At 32.6% G+C, this 16,426-nt stretch overlaps 1 protein-coding gene across 1 annotated transcript in view; it reads right to left on the bottom strand.

The window, feature by feature from the left end:
- The window catches only part of LOC139520227 (uncharacterized), a 64,441-nt gene that overhangs the window by 17,093 nt on the left and 30,922 nt on the right, over nucleotides 1-16,426 (bottom strand). The window contains exons 8-12 of the mRNA XM_071312711.1: nucleotides 13,068-13,118; nucleotides 11,481-11,738; nucleotides 6,505-7,074; nucleotides 4,311-4,438; nucleotides 724-1,932 (exon numbers count right to left, since the gene is read on the bottom strand). Coding sequence (XP_071168812.1) covers nucleotides 724-1,932; nucleotides 4,311-4,438; nucleotides 6,505-7,074; nucleotides 11,481-11,738; nucleotides 13,068-13,118 — 2,216 coding nt within the window. The remainder of the gene's footprint in view (nucleotides 1-723; nucleotides 1,933-4,310; nucleotides 4,439-6,504; nucleotides 7,075-11,480; nucleotides 11,739-13,067; nucleotides 13,119-16,426) is intronic.

The following is a 16,426-nucleotide window of genomic DNA, read 5'->3' as shown; positions in this document are numbered from 1 at the left end:
ACATGAGTGTTAAATGTATAAATACCGAGCTACGTCGTATAGCAATGAGAATTCATACACAACAATTCAGTGACTCGGATGCATTGAAAACCGATTGGTGGCATTCGGATGTTTTCTGCTCTTTTGTTTGGTTGGGTTGTTGTTGTTTTTGGCTTATTCCAAATTTCCCTCGGTTTTATTTTGTTTTTGCTTAATCGATTTATGACTAACGAATATCGGTATACTTCTGTTGTCTTTTTCTAACATAACTATGCATAACTTCATTTGAGCCGTTTCTGCGTAAGGAGCACACTCCTGTAAACGCAATACCAGAGGGTATGTTATTACTGAGAAATGAGAATTTGTGAATTGGAAAGGAGAAATTATCCCGTTTGTCATAGATTTTTGTGTGAAGTCGTACATCTGTGTTAATATTTCTGGGATATTCTACACTAAAGCATCGGAGTCCTTCCCGTAATCGCAAGAGGAAAAAGAAAATATTTAGGAAAAGAATAAAGTTTGAAGCAGCTCTTAAAAAATTGAAATTGCATTTTATATTTTTAAGCATCTAATTTCGTAAACGAAATCCAAGAAAAGTGGTACCCCACAAATAATAATGAATCCATATTATTAAGTCCTGTGTTTTGGGGTTATTTCTTTTCCTCTGTTTGTATAGACTATTACATATATCATTATTAAATATTACAATCTTTTACTTATTGTTTGACGATATTATCTACTCACCTTTGCGAACTTCTTGAACCATGGCCATAAAACATCATTTGAGAAATGCGGAGTATGTTCGGGACATCTGTAAAGCTCATCCTGCTGTAACTTTTCTACTTCCACAGAAGAAGTACATATGTCGCCATCGTTGCATGTCACTTTTTGTTTGTATGTTAATTGCAGTCTATATCTTTGTTGAATATTTTCAATTTTTGAACAGAATTCGTCACGAATGTCTACATAATCTTTTTTTATCTCCAAGCTAGTATCCCAAATCCATATCTGAACCGCCACTGTATTTTTTGAAACAGTGACGATAAGTTGTGGACATCCAGGTCCTTCTAAATCAAATACGCCCATTCCTCTATATACAGCATGAACTTGGTAATCTCCATCTTTTACTTTGCTGATTTTGTACTGTCTTATATACCATACAAGAATGTGGAAGAAAAAGGCTGGTGGCAAAAAATTAAATTCGATGCAAAACCAAGAGGTTCTTGTACACCTGTTGCCATCAACTTTAAATAGCTCGCATACTTTTGTTAATGTAGACGATTGCATCATAGATGGCAAAAAATAAAATTTGTTCTTTTCTAAGGTCGTTTTATTTGGTTGTACAATTATGTCAAATTTTTCCATAACTTTCAATAAGTGTTCTTTGTATTGAAAAAACAAGGACCCGGTTTTAGATAAGAACATATCAGTTATCAATTCATTACTTAACTCACCAGTCTGTCGAAAATTCTCCAAATCAGGGTGGTTTACTGTTTTTGTTTCTATTTTGTCTGACACAAGACATCTAAAAGCATCGGCTAACCATTGAGGGTTTAAAATAACATAATCACCAATTTCTTCAAAGAAAATAATGTTACCTACGTTATGTTGAAATTTCAGAAACTCTTTCAACTCTGATTCACTTGATACATCGAAGGCACTGTTACTTGCAAACTGATAGATTTCTTTGTAAGTTACAATTACGATATTTTTTGATTTTATCTTCTCTATAAAATGCTCTAAAAGAATCCATTGTAATGGCTTTTTCTCGCCCCAATTCGACATTTCCTTTGCTGTATGCAATATTTCATGTCTAATTTTCTGGAAAATCTCGTCGGAGTCTTCTTTATTAGATACAAAAAAGGTGTTCCGATAATGTTTAAACTTTGATTGACTCGCAAGAACGTTATGCAACTGGTTTAAACAGAGTTGTTTGTGGGATTCTTTCTGTGTCTGAAAATATATGACATTACGGTTTTAGTTCTATTTAAAACGAAAAGAGTACACAACAATGTGCTACTGTTACACCTCTGGCACATGTGAGGGGAAGAGTTTGACGCTATAAAATAAGTTTACACAGTCTAATTGAGTCCGTAATTTATTGAGTGTCGTTTGTTTCTGTAAATCATATTTTGGTTTTCGTTCATAGATTTGTACATAAATTATGTCCTTAGATTTTCTGTTTAAAATGTTTTACTTTTGGCATTACGGGCCCTTATGTAGCCAGCTATGTGGTTAGAATTTTGCTCATTATTGAATGGCGTAAACAGTTTCAATCCTGGTATCGATGATGATCTTCATTTGAAGATGTGGTAAGAATGCCAACATCGAACAGTTAGATATAAAGGGCCCAAAAAATAATTAGTGTAAAACAACTCAAACAAGAAACCTTACGATCTAATTTACTTAAATAAATGTGTATTTGAATTTTTTTCCCAGCCAAGATCTAACATGAATTGTTCACTCTTTTAAAGCCACATCAAGATGATTGTTTAAGGTTTTTGTATTCTATAATTCTAAGTTACTGACTATACGGCGTACATTTTTTAGTGCTTTTTTTATATATATATATTGAAAAACGAATCCTGCCAAACTTGCAGTTTTATCTGAATTCGATCTCCCAAGTATAAGCTTGCTTCGATAAAAAAACGAATATTGCCGAATATAGACTAATCAATTCAACCATCGGTGATGAATAACAACTTTAAGTAAACACCCATTAGGGTTTTGGTTGCAATCTATAATATCCGTTGCTGTAACTCTGACGTATACAAACAAAATATATATGTCCTTGTGAATTTATTTCAAAAATCCAGTTACTTCAACAACAACTTCAGAATGCTTGTTGTCTCCAAAGTCTACCATGAAAGGTGGCAAACTCATATAGGTATTAGGACTTGTAAACTTTTTTAATGTAACATTCAACATTACTCAGCGGTATCTCTTCTTGTCCTTGCGTAAATATCAATCTTATTGTAATGATATTCCAGGACTTCGCTTTTCTACAAGAGTTTCGTCTACGAGTTGTTTCAGCCTGAAATGAATCTATTGATCAATAGCTTCCAAAAGGTAGATTTAAGGTAAATCGAGTGCCCTCAGTCATCTCGTGTTACAAATAAGCAGAATACAATCAGTCAAGATCTTTATCAAAACATACAATGTTTTCGAAAAGCTGTAATTCATTTGTTAGACGTTTCATCGTATATGGGACTATTAAACTTATCACCTGGTTTGTGCTTACATGAGGTAGCAATAAACAGATAGGAAAAAATATTAAAATTTGCACTCATAAATTTTACCATCTCCTTTTCATTGCTTTCTTGCAATATTAAGCTTATTGTTTGTGTCATATATGTGCATATGTATGTAATCAGATTCTTCCTTAGATTTTATTTCCAGTTTATAAAATGATAAAAAATAATTTCCTTTGGGTGTATCCATGGCAACAGTATACATTTATTTGCTATAACATATTGCTAAAGGGGAGAACAAATGTCACATATTTCCCCAAAATTTGGCTAAAAGTAGAATTTCAAATTTCTGAAACTGTTTCCATATATCATTCAGTAAATCCAATTAAAATCATATGTCTTTCATCTTACTTTTTGGTGAAATTGCGTCAAAAACTTCGTGTAGAAAAAAAGTATTTGTAAGCATTACATTAATTTCTGGACCGATGGCTGGTAATAGCCAATAAAACATGTAAAAAATAATCTAAGTGTTCTTTTAAACCATCTTTTCAGGCTAAATTGGTACACAGCTGTCTAAAATGGCCAAAATGCGAAACCAAACTCCTAACTGAAAACTCTACGGATGTCACAAGTGGCGAAGGACCGTCTTATCCTTCTGGGTTACAGGCATGAGATCCCCCCTGCTTTATGGTGGGTTTGAGTTGCTCAATCGCGAGTATTCTATGTTGTGTTTTCAAAATTGTGGTTTTTCCTATGGTTTTTCCATGGCATTGTCGGTTTATTGTCGACTTGTGTGTTTGAATGTTACTTTGGTGTCTTCGTCTTTTTTACAGCTATCTCTCCATCACATTAAATTGGGTTTGATATATACAAAATCTCACAGATCTGCACCTGAAAATGGAAATAATCTCCGTACATTCGATCTTCCGGAGCACCTGAGCTCACCTATTTTTTGGACTGGGTCTTGCGCAATATAGTTTTCGGTGTAGTATAATGTGAACTAGTCGTGTTAGTCCTTTTTTTGTCATGTTCATTTTTTCTTCTCCTTGTTTTTAAAAAGGTACTCTGATATCATCTAGACTACCCTTTGTTATAATTTCGTAATAAAGTTTCCTTATTAACTAATTAAGCTATTGTTACCTTGTACTTGTCCATTCCAGTGCAAACTATAATAACTGGTGGGTCAATATGGTAGTCTGTAGATCTTTCAGAGCGTTTTTCTTCATGACGAAGGCAATGAATTGAATCAAACCAAAAATTGACGTTATCTGAAATTGACATTTTCTCCAACAAAAAAACCAACATATTATATAATTATAACAAGGTTAAGCAATTTGAAAGAAATGTATAGGAGGCAATATTACAGCGCCACAATCTATGATACTGAAGCTAGAAATTTGACATTTGCTTTCAACGAAAAGAAGGACTTAAACTTAAGATGAAATGAGATGAATATCGCCTCCGGAACACCATGATTTTTACTTTTTTCTGACTTATAAATAATTTTGAGTAAATTTCATTGGTCTCCCGATAAGGATTAGAACAGTTTGTGAAGTGGTCTAATTAGTTAGCTAAATTTCTTAAATAATAACAGAAATGGAAGTAAATCATACCCATACTACGAAATGACAAAAGTTTTATGTCAACATATTGACTGAAATAATTTAATAGAATTGTGAAGACTTGCGCTAATATTAACGTACGTTTCAACGGTACGGCCGCTATCTTTGTGACGTCACGTTATTGTGATTCTTTTATGTTGATTGAATAGAAACTTATAATGACAGACGTAGTACTATCTTTAACACCTTAGTTAAGCTTACGATAAAAATACATAACACATCGCAAAAGTCTACATTGGTGCCGTGACCAGGACATTAGCCGATTAAAATCATTGACAGCGGGGAATAGAGCAGCGGTGACGAACAGATTCTAAATGCAGTCGAATCAGAAGATATTACTAATGAAATACTTGAAACATATGAGTTTTATCTAGAATTAAACGTTAAACTTCGAAAATTTAAACAGTTCTTGAAACCCGTGGCACAAACCACATCTTCAATACTATATTCCAACGCCGAAATGTTTGTTCCGTACACACCCATTTACACACACAAGTCAGTAAATATCAAAATCAAGTTCGACCTCAAGTAAAAATCATCACCTACCAAAGCTATCATATTGAAAAATCATTTAAAAACTATACACAATTGTTCTACCCATATATTGCAAACATTTGACTTTTTAACATTGTTTAGGTAAATGTTTGCCGCATGCCTGTAATACAAAGCTACCATTTCTAGTAACAGGAACGGGAACCTATTTTCTAGTCTGTTTATTTTGTTTGAATGGTAAAGGCATTCATTTGTTTTTCTTCAAATTGTTATATTGGTTACCTGTAATAAATAATCGAAAACAATAGGATCAAAACTATACAGTTTTACTTATTTATGTCTTGTTAAAGCAACTTCATCGGACGCAAATTGATTTTGACATCTAAAACTTAGGATAAACGGAAAAGCCAACACTTTTAAAATCATATGTTTACAAAACTTAAAACACTTATAGTACACTATACACATTTAATATAAAAATGTTTCTTTTTGTAAACAATATTGAAAACACTCTCAATTTTAATTTAACAAGAACACACAAATAAAGGCAACAGTTGTATACTGCTGTTCGAAATTCATAAATCGATTGAAAAAAACGAATCCGGGTTACAAACTCAAACTGAGGGAAACGCATCAAATATTAGAGGAGAAATACAACACAAAAGAAACACAACATTAAAATATAACATACACAGAAACGAACTATAATTTAACAATGGCCATTTCCCTGACTTGGTACTGGACATTTTAAGAAAAAAATGGTGGGTTGAAAACAGTCGAAAAATGAGATACTATTGTATATTGAAGCTTATTTGCCTATGCTTAATGATGTTGTTCGTGTGATTTGAAATTGTGGAAGTTTCAGGTGGTGTAGTTCTCGAAACAAAGAAGGAACTAACTTTGAAATTGGAAATTACATTTAACAATAAAAGTGAACTTTTGATATGCATGTACACTATCAATATTAATTTATCTCAATTATATAATTAGACTTGAGTGAACCTTGTATTCCAATTACTCATCTCATAAGCAGCACTTTATGAAATACCTTGATTTGTATTGCTATTTTCAACCTGATATAGTTTGTTTATCTTTTTTTTTGTGCGCGATTTAGCGTTTACGAGTAAATAGCTACACATTTATAAATCGTTCAGCATGTGCTTTTTATAATAAACCATTATGTTGTATCACAAAAAAACTTATCTTATCTTGAAACATACCTCCAATATCTTTAGGATTTGAAAAACAATGATTTGTAGACTGGTTTACAATATCACCTAGATCTGCTACCAATAAATAAACAGCATAGCTAGTTAAAAATACTTGATGAGTTACGTAAAATTCTTTCTGCCCGGCAAAATCCCATAATCCACACAAGGCATAATCTCCTGATGGCTTTTCGAAATCTATAGAAGATAATAAAGAATATAATATATCTGAAGGTTCGCCTTCCAGTTTAGGTAAAGTAAGCTCATCTGAATTATTTGGGTTCTGTCCGATATCAACTGCAGACTCTTCAGATGACTCTATGGTTATTTTACGGCTACCAGTTGTAGAATGAGGCAAACTTTTAAATTCATTATGCACAAATGACTGTTGTATATCTTTATTTTCATCCTTATTACGAGTCCTTGTAATGGCATCCTTTTCTGATCTTTCCAAAGCAATTAAATCAATATTTCCTCGTTCATTATTATCATTTTCGGTTTTCAGGACAGTTTCCCGATTAACCAGATCAAACTTCCTGTTATGTGTCCTTTTCAGCCTTTCTAATTTATCATCTATAAGATCTACAAAAAGAAATATAACTAAATATTTTGGAGATTTACAATTAACCAACATTACTAGACGCAACCCACATATCTGAATAAAAACTATATCTTATAAATTGGGCCTTCTTTTACTTAAGCGATCCCAACCCATACAGAGCTATACAAAACTATTCTTAACACCAAACCTGACCCTAACCCATACCTTAATCTAACACTAGCCCTAAAACCTAACCCTAACCTAAAACATCCCTCAACCCTACCATAACCATGAATGAACCTCAACTGTAAATAGAATTGATAATGGAAATGATAAATGTGTCAAAGCGACAACATCCCGACCATAGAGAAGACAACAGCCGAAGGCCACCAATGGGTCTTCAATGTAGCGAGAAACTCCTGCAACCGGAGGCATCATTCAGCTGGCCCCTAAACAAATATGCATACTAGTTCAGTGATGATGGACGTCATACTAAACTCCGAATTATACACAAGTAACTTAAATTAAAAACCATACCAGACTAACTGACCAGAGGCTCCTGACTTGGGACAGGCACAAAATTGCGGCGGGGTTAAACATGTTTTTGAGATCTCAATTCATTTCCCTATACCTCTAGCCAATGTAGAAAAACAAACGCACAACAATACGCACAGTAGAACTCAGTTTAAGAGAAGTCCGAGTTCGATGTTAGAATATGAAACAAAAGAAAATAAACTGTTATCACAGAGATATGTCTCGCCTTTTTGTTATTTTGATTATGCAAATGTTGAAATAGCAATACTCTAACATCTGACAAAAGTTATGCAAATTTTCAAAGTCAATGAACTATGACTGAGTTATATTGCTAAACAATCTCCATGTAAATGAAATGTGCCAATGCTAATACAACTGCATACCAAATACCATTGACTTATTATAAGTCGTTCCCAAATCTAAATACAGACATTAACTTGTAAACTATGTAAAAGTGTCAAAGTCAATGGACCATGAATAGGGATGGGACTATATAATATCCATGGACACACTACTTGCAAATGCCAATGAATTTGCATACCAAATATCATTGACTCAAATTAAGCAGTTCATCTTAAACTGATCTAATCACAAACTAATACATGTAAACTAAGAAAAGTTTCAAAGTCATTAGACTGTGACTGAGGGGCAATGCCAAATATTCTTCATAGAAATGAGATATGCCAAAGCTTATACAACTGAATACCAATTAAAATTGGCCCTACACTAATGGTTCCCCTTGAACTGACCTAATCACAAACTAATACATGATAGCTTACAAAAAATTTCAAAGTCCATAGGCCATGACTAAAGGGGCGGAGTCAAATTATCTCCATGGAAACTAGATATGCCAATGCTTATACAAGTGCATACCAAAAATTATTGACCTACTACTTGTGGTTCCCAATAAACTGACCAAATCACAAACTAATACATGTAAAATAAACAAAAGTTTCGAAGTCAATAGACCATGACTGAGGGGGCAGGGCCAAATAATCGCCATGGAAATGAGATGTGCCAATGATTATACAACTGCATACCAAATATGATTGACCTACCACTTGCCGTGCACCATAAACTAGACCTAATCACAAACTAATACATTGTTGATGCCGTCGCCGCCGACGCCGGAAACAGCATACCTATGTCTCGCTTTTTGACTCCGTCAAGGCACGACAATTAACAAAATAACATGATACATAAATAACAACAGACTACAAGCAGTTACTAACATGCCAGCTCCAGACCTCAATTAAACTGATTGAAAGATTATGTCTTCACCATATGAATATCAATCACAATCCCTCCTGTTAGGGGTTTAGTATTATACCATCATAAAATATATGGGAAGAACATAACCCGTGTCATGCCAACAACTGGTTTTAGAATAAATGTGTTTAATTTCGATGCAAAGACCCAATTAGTGAATCAAGATTAAAGCTAAAATATGCAATCTGTAATGACCTAACAACAGTATCGTAACTATATCCCTTCTTAATAAGTCTGTTTAAAGGTCATGTTAGCTTTTGAGGTGAATACTGATATTTTTGTGCTTTGTAAGGAATATTACCATAAAAGATTGGATGTGAAATACCTGAACGTATAAGATGCATGTCTACATGCTGAGTTATATTTACGAACTATTACCTTGTACCGATGATACAATTTAGTAAATGTTTTGACTAGTTTGTGATATCGAAAACCCTGGAGTTTTTATTTTTCAGTAATACATAAATTTCTCTCGATACAATCTAATACGTTGTTACATACACGAGCGAATCTTATAAGTTAAGATACATAAACACCATCAGATGATGACAAGGGAACGTCACCATCCAAAAATGGATAATTAACGATAGGAAATGAAAAATCATCTCTGTAATCATAATTTTTTGTATTAAGCTTCCAGTTAATGATATAGATATCAAGATCGAGGAAAGGGCAGTGGTCATTGTTAGTTTAAGCTTTAAAGTAAGTTCAACAGGACACATTTCTTTAGTATACATACTGAAGTCGTCATTATTGAGAGCCAATATATCATTCATATATCTAAAAGTATTGTTAAATTTTTGTATCAAATGTTGTTTCGATGGGTCTTTGCTGGTTTTAGTCATAAATGTAACTCATAAAGTATAGAGACCCCTAAAGTAAAAGAAGGTCATAAAGTGATGACTACCGACGGGTACACATAGACCATAATTTTGATTGTATCAACACTTTAAGGATGTAGTTAAAAACAGAATTTACAATTAATACTATAAGTCAGACAAGCATTAGTGAAAGAAGAAAATAAGCTTAAAAAAATTATAGGTTATGGAACTCCTTTTTGCGATATCTGATTTTTTTAAATTCCGGGAAAAGGCTGACTTTGACTTTTACCTTATATTAAGGTAATATCTGCTTACATTTTGGTATTTACCTTTTTATGAGCTATTGAAGTATTCTTTGAAAAGAAAAGTGGGTGATATGGGGCAGACTAGTTTACCCAGTATTGTAGGAATAAACCCAAGAGGTTCAAACATCTGTCAAAAATTCATAAGCCTGACACAAGTTCATCCTTTAAACATTTTGTTTGTAATTATATGTACACTTTAACCATTTTTATTTTTGAAATGTACATTTTCTACTTGAGTCACTAAAACATTCATTGCAAATTTTTATGACCTATTGATTTACAGAAATTTCAAAAACGTTTTCTTCGTAAAAAAAGGTACTTTATTCAGGTGAACATCTGGCGTTGATGATAAACTAAGCCTGCACTGATATCCCTAATGGCAGATCAATTGTTCATTGAACTTCTCCTCACTGATTCGAATGCTTTTTCTAGTAATTCAATTTGCCTATTATATATATTCTACTGTAACACTGTATTCTATTTGAATGATTGAAAACGGAATCAACAAAAACAAAAGATAGTATGTTACAAATTCATCAATTCAAATAATTCAAAACTGATGAGAACATTCGGTGTTTGTTATTCCGATTCCGAATATAAAACTGAATATGTATCTTTGGAGCCAGGTTGGCTGAGATCTCAATCCTCCCCTTACTCATTTAGCCAATGTTGAATAAAGAACCACAGAGCAATACGCACAGTAAAACTCAGTTTAAAAGAAGTCCGAGTCCGATGATAGAAAAGGTAACAAAAGAAACTAAGCAAAATGACAATGATACATAATTTAACAAAGGACTACTAGCAGTTTATGTCATGCCAGCTCCAGACCTAAATTAAACTGATTAAAAGATTATGTCTTCATCACATGATAATCAAGTACAATCCCTCCCGTTAGAGGTTTAGTATCAGACCAAGTCTATGCTGTGAATAAATAAAGGCAACAGTAGTATACCGCTGTTCAAAACTCATAAATCCAGGGACAAAAAACAAAATCAGGGTAACAAACTAAAACCGAGGGAAACGCATTAAATATAAGAGGAGAACAACGACATAACACCGAAACGTAACACACACAGAAACGGACCAAGCATCAGACAAAACACCACGAGAATAACAAATATAACATGAAAACCAAATACATGAATTTGGGATAGACAAGTACCGTGCCACGTCTGAAAACAGTAATTAAAAAGGCAATACAAAGTATTTCTTTATGAAAACAATATATGATGAATGTTTTTTTTTTATAGAAACTTGAGTTATTAGAACATATTAAATTGAATTTATAAAAGATGTTTTAACTTAAAAGTAAGTTAGCAGTTCAAATCTGTGATTTTTTAAAATAAAGATGAAATAATAAATGTTAATCATGTTAATATTCATTCGTGTATTTATGTTCACATGTTAAAAGTAGGAACAGTCGTAAAACTCATAAAATCGGCTACAAGTCTACAATGCTCGTAATAAATAATACGCACAACAATATCAGATTCTATAACTACAAATCTCCTTGCTCACCTTTTCCTATTAACCATTCGCCATTTTCAATATTTATTTTACACCTCCTGACAACAATATCTATTCCATCCGTGCTCGGTTCTTTTTCATTGAAATCTTCTTTCAAAAGACGTCTCATAAGGCTGGTTTTACCAGCAGATTCCTTTCCAACTATCATGACTTTAACAAAGTAACGTTGCTCCAATTCCTTGTCTTTAATTAATTTCGCGTATTTTTCAGAACGGGCATTATTCTTCTTCTCTCCTTCTGGGGGTTCTGCTGTAAAGAATGATTTTAATTAAAGTGTACAGTTTGAAGATGCATTTACTAATAACACAACAGGAATTATTTTCTATTGTAAATGTACCCGGCATACTGGCTACTGGGATGACGATGATAACGAGTGCAATTAGACTGGTTGCAGAAATTGACGATGCCAACGATAGTCAAATGAAATCAACTTCCCTGGTAGAAGTTTTATGCGGTAGTAAACGATTTTCTAATTGCAAGATGGAGAACATGTAGTTTTACAAATTAGCGGATCATATTGTCAGGGCGACTGCCTGAATCTCGATAAAAGTCAAAACTTCAGAAAAACATACATAAATAAAAAATTATGCTAAGTTAAAATTTCATCATAGAAACGCATTTACAATATGAATATGGACAAACATACAAATAGCACTTAAAGCGTTAATAAAATAAGATAAATAAATACGAATTAAATATTTTTTACGTAATGAATAAAAAATATATTCTTTAAAATTAGATTATATGTAATATATAACGTTTTTAAAGATTCTTATCTAATTTGAAAGTGGATCCAATTAGATTGACAGACCCATATTGCAAATTAAATGATTTCGATAAACTAACAAACAGTTTAACATCTAGGAACGACAATTTATGACCAAGCATTTTATTGGTGACCACAAATTTATGAAAGAATTCAGCGCTTTCACTGCTTATCCATTTTGAGCGTACCATTTCAGTTTAAGCTGTTTGAGATAGCCAATAAATAGCTTTAAAAAGCTTAAAAGGTAATGATTAACTGGCAAACTGTTTTATTGTACATTTTTCGGCAATTTTTATATTTCCCCTTTGATACAATACCTTATATTGTTTTGTCACAATAAAAAAAATAACTGCATTTGTTTTATACTGTGGTTTTTATGCTTAATATTTTTTGTTGATAAAGTCAGTATCAAAAACAAAAATGTCATTATTTTGTATTAATGTTTTTATACGATTGGCATCACAGCCAATGTTAGTCAGTATAAGAAAATTTGCGGTTATGAAAACTGGTGCAACGGGATAAATTTTAAATAAATGTGTTTAGCCAATGATCATTTGTCGGGATTTTTTAAATTAAATTTGTACTTAAAGAGGGGCGAAAAAAAACAGAGGGACAGTTAAACTCATAGATCGAAAATAAACTGACATTACGCCATGGATAAAACAAAAAGACAAACAGACAAATAATAGTACACAAGACAAAACTTAACTGTTCGTTATATGTCACCGAAAACGTGATAAACAAAATACTCCAAATGCCTGCCTTTTGACAACTAAATGGAAAATACTCTTTTACATAGAGTATGCACTTACTTTTGATCCATTGTCGTGGATTTTTTAGTAGCATATACATTCCTACAGCAGCTGAAATGAAAGATCATACATTGGTATATACAAATAGAAGAAGTTAACAAATGTGATTTCGAAAAACTTAAGTTTGAAATGCACGCACAAAATCATGTACAAAAACAAAAACAAAAGAAAGACATTAAGCAGCAACCACAAAACACCACACAGTAAACCAAATACTGAGCACCGGGAACCCCAATAATCATTTTATTATGTTGTCATTTCAATGTTATATTTAACTTTGCCATTAAAGTGCGAGGTTTGGCATGCCACAAAACCAGGTTCAACCCACCACTTTTATTCCCCTTTAAAAGTGTCCTGTACCAAGTCAGGAAGATGGCCATTGTTATATTATTGTTCGTTTCTGTGTGTGTTGCATTTTAACGTTGAGTCGTTTGTGTTTTCTCTTATTTTTGAGATATTGAGATCAGACGTGGCACGGTACTTGTCTATCCCAAATTCATGTATTTGGTTTTCTTGTTATATTTGTTATTCTCGTGGTGTTTTGTCTGATGCTTGGTCCGTTTCTGTGTGTGTTACGTTTCGGTGTTATGTCGTTGTTCTCCTCTTATATTTAATGCGTTTCCCTCGGTTTTAGTTTGTTACCCCGATTTTGTTTTTTGTCCCTTGATTTATGAGTTTTGAACAGTGGTATACTACTGTTGCCTTTATTACTCATTTGCCCCGGAATGGTCATCAGTTTATGCTATACAATTTAACAAAACGTAGATATATCTTTAACAAAGGGTGCATTTCTTTCTAACCAAAATTTTGTAAACGTTGTGTGGCGTTTGTTATAGTTTGCTAAAAGCAACAAACGTAGAAACAAATACATCGTTTAATTAGTGTTTCTCACCCGGTTTGAACTTTCAATTATGCATACACATGTTGTTGGTAAATAGGCTTATTGTGCGGTTATAATTAAATCAACCAACATACATAATAAATTTCAAGACTTTACACTGTGTTTTCTATTTCATATGTATGAAAGTTTGTTGCCTATATTTAAGATTATTACTAACAATGTTTCGGGAATTTTTGCTTATAATGTTAAAGCATGCGCCCCTCTTCAAAAGTCTCCCTTCGTTTCTAAAGGCTTTAATTTTTCAATGAAATCCACGAATTTAAAAACCCACGAACATGTAAATATTGCTCAAACCACGAAAATTGATACACACGAATTAAAGTACTTTCACAGTACATAACTTATTTATAACAATGACTCATCTACATAAGTACATTAACCGTAATGCCAATTATCTATTTATAATTATGTCAATAACCATGATAATTCATATCAACACAGACGTGTTGACATCTATGGGCAGAGATATCCTCGGAGAAGAAACTTCTACCAGCGTTTGTACTAACAGACGATGAACGACAAACTGTAGACGCATTTGTAGCGAGTGCATAGTTTGTCAAAATTTATGTAAACGTTACTTGTTTGGTTTTATAAATATTTTGATATGAGCGTCACTGATGATTCTTATGTAGACGACAAGCGCGTCTAGCGTACTAAATTATAATTCTGGTACCTCTGATAACTAATTGCAAAAGTATGTTAGAAACGAAAGATCAAAACATGTGCTCGCTTAGTCGTTTGCATCGTTTGTGTTAGAAAAAAATGTACTCTTAAATAAATATGGTTTTATCGATTATCTGGTCATCATGAACGGAACATTATTAACATGTGAATGATTTTGAGGTCAAATGTTATGTCGCAAAATTTTGTCCGAACATATAAACTAAACCCCTTTTCGAATCAGCTGAAAAGGTTTTGGTACCATCATTTATAACACGAGGGTAAAATGAATTACGAATAAAAATTAAAGACCTATCAAAATTGTTAGCTGCATGGAAAATATTTTTTTGGAAAATAAAATTTTGTTAAAATGAAAATCATTTAGGATTTATCAAAGGATATCCGGCAATATTTAGTATCTTAGTATTTCATATTTTTTTTATCTATGAAAGGTGCGAGGGAAAAAAATATGTTTGTGCTTTTATAGACTTCGCAAAAGCCTTTGACACAGACTGCCGATCTGATTTATGACATTATCTACTGGAGAATGTTATCAGTGGGAATATGAATTATGCCAATGTAAATATGTATAGCAACCTGTAATCGATAATTATTTAATGTTTGTGCGATTTCATAGTATGTTCACCGTTACGTAGGCGTATGTCAAAGCGAAAGTCTTTTTTTATTATTTTATCAATGATAATGAACAATTTTTACACGATAATGTAAAATCAGTATTCGATGATATAGGAATTAAGCTAGACTTCTATTTAAATTTGTTACACAGCTCTACTTGAAGAGTCAAAATTTACTTACAAAAAAAGCTTGACCCTTTGTATAAGTTTTGTGAACTTTGTTATTTGAAGGTGTATGTGAAGAAAAGCAATATTGAAATTTTCATTATCAAATATAGATTTCAAATATGATAATACTGCTTTAGAAATTGTAATTGAGTTGACATACGCTAGTGACAAGGTATTAATAAACATGGAAATCAACATCAATATAAAAAAAGAGTATGTAGTATGATCGCCAATGAGACAACTCTCCACAAGATACCAAAATGACACAGAAATTAACAACTATTGGTCATCGTACGGCATTCAACAGTGAGCACAGCCCATACCGCATAGTCAGCTATTAAAGGTCCCGAAAGGACAATGTAAAACAATTCAAACGAGAAAACTAATGAACGAAAAACAAATATGTAACACATAAACAAACGACAATCACTGAAGAATGTTGCGGGGTTAAACATGCTAGCGGGATTCCAACCCTCCCCTAACCTTGGACAGTTGTATCACAGAACAACACAAGAACGAACTATAAAAATCAGTTGTAAAAGGCTTACCTCATCAGATGGATAAAAATACAAGTGGATGTGGACGGGTACTTATACATCCCAACAACGAAAAACTTGAACATCCCTACATCAAGTTTAGAATACATTTACCTCAAATTCTTCTTACCGCTTAATTTCATGATCTTAGATTATTTTTTTATTTGATATAACTTTGTTTTTTTCTTCTTTTTAGTTGATTTTTTTCATATTCAACAATGATTTAAAGAAATAATTTGTGCATTATAACTTACTTTAAGAAACAAATTGCAAACACTTGATAGTATGACTAAACCTTTTCATGTTATTTAAAAATGAAAACTTGGGAACTAAGCTTATTCTATGTATGCATGGACGAAGGCAACTAGTGTTAACTTAGTCAATTCATGCATGAACTTTCTTTACATAGACATTTGAAATTATTCAAGTAGACTTAGTCCATGCAAGTATGGACTATGT

The sequence above is a fragment of the Mytilus edulis genome, chromosome 4 (genome assembly GCF_963676685.1).
Source record: "Mytilus edulis chromosome 4, xbMytEdul2.2, whole genome shotgun sequence".
Taxonomy (NCBI): Eukaryota; Metazoa; Mollusca; class Bivalvia; order Mytilida; family Mytilidae; genus Mytilus; species Mytilus edulis.
Note: the sequence above shows the minus strand (reverse complement) of the source record. Positions and strands in the feature narration are given on the sequence as shown.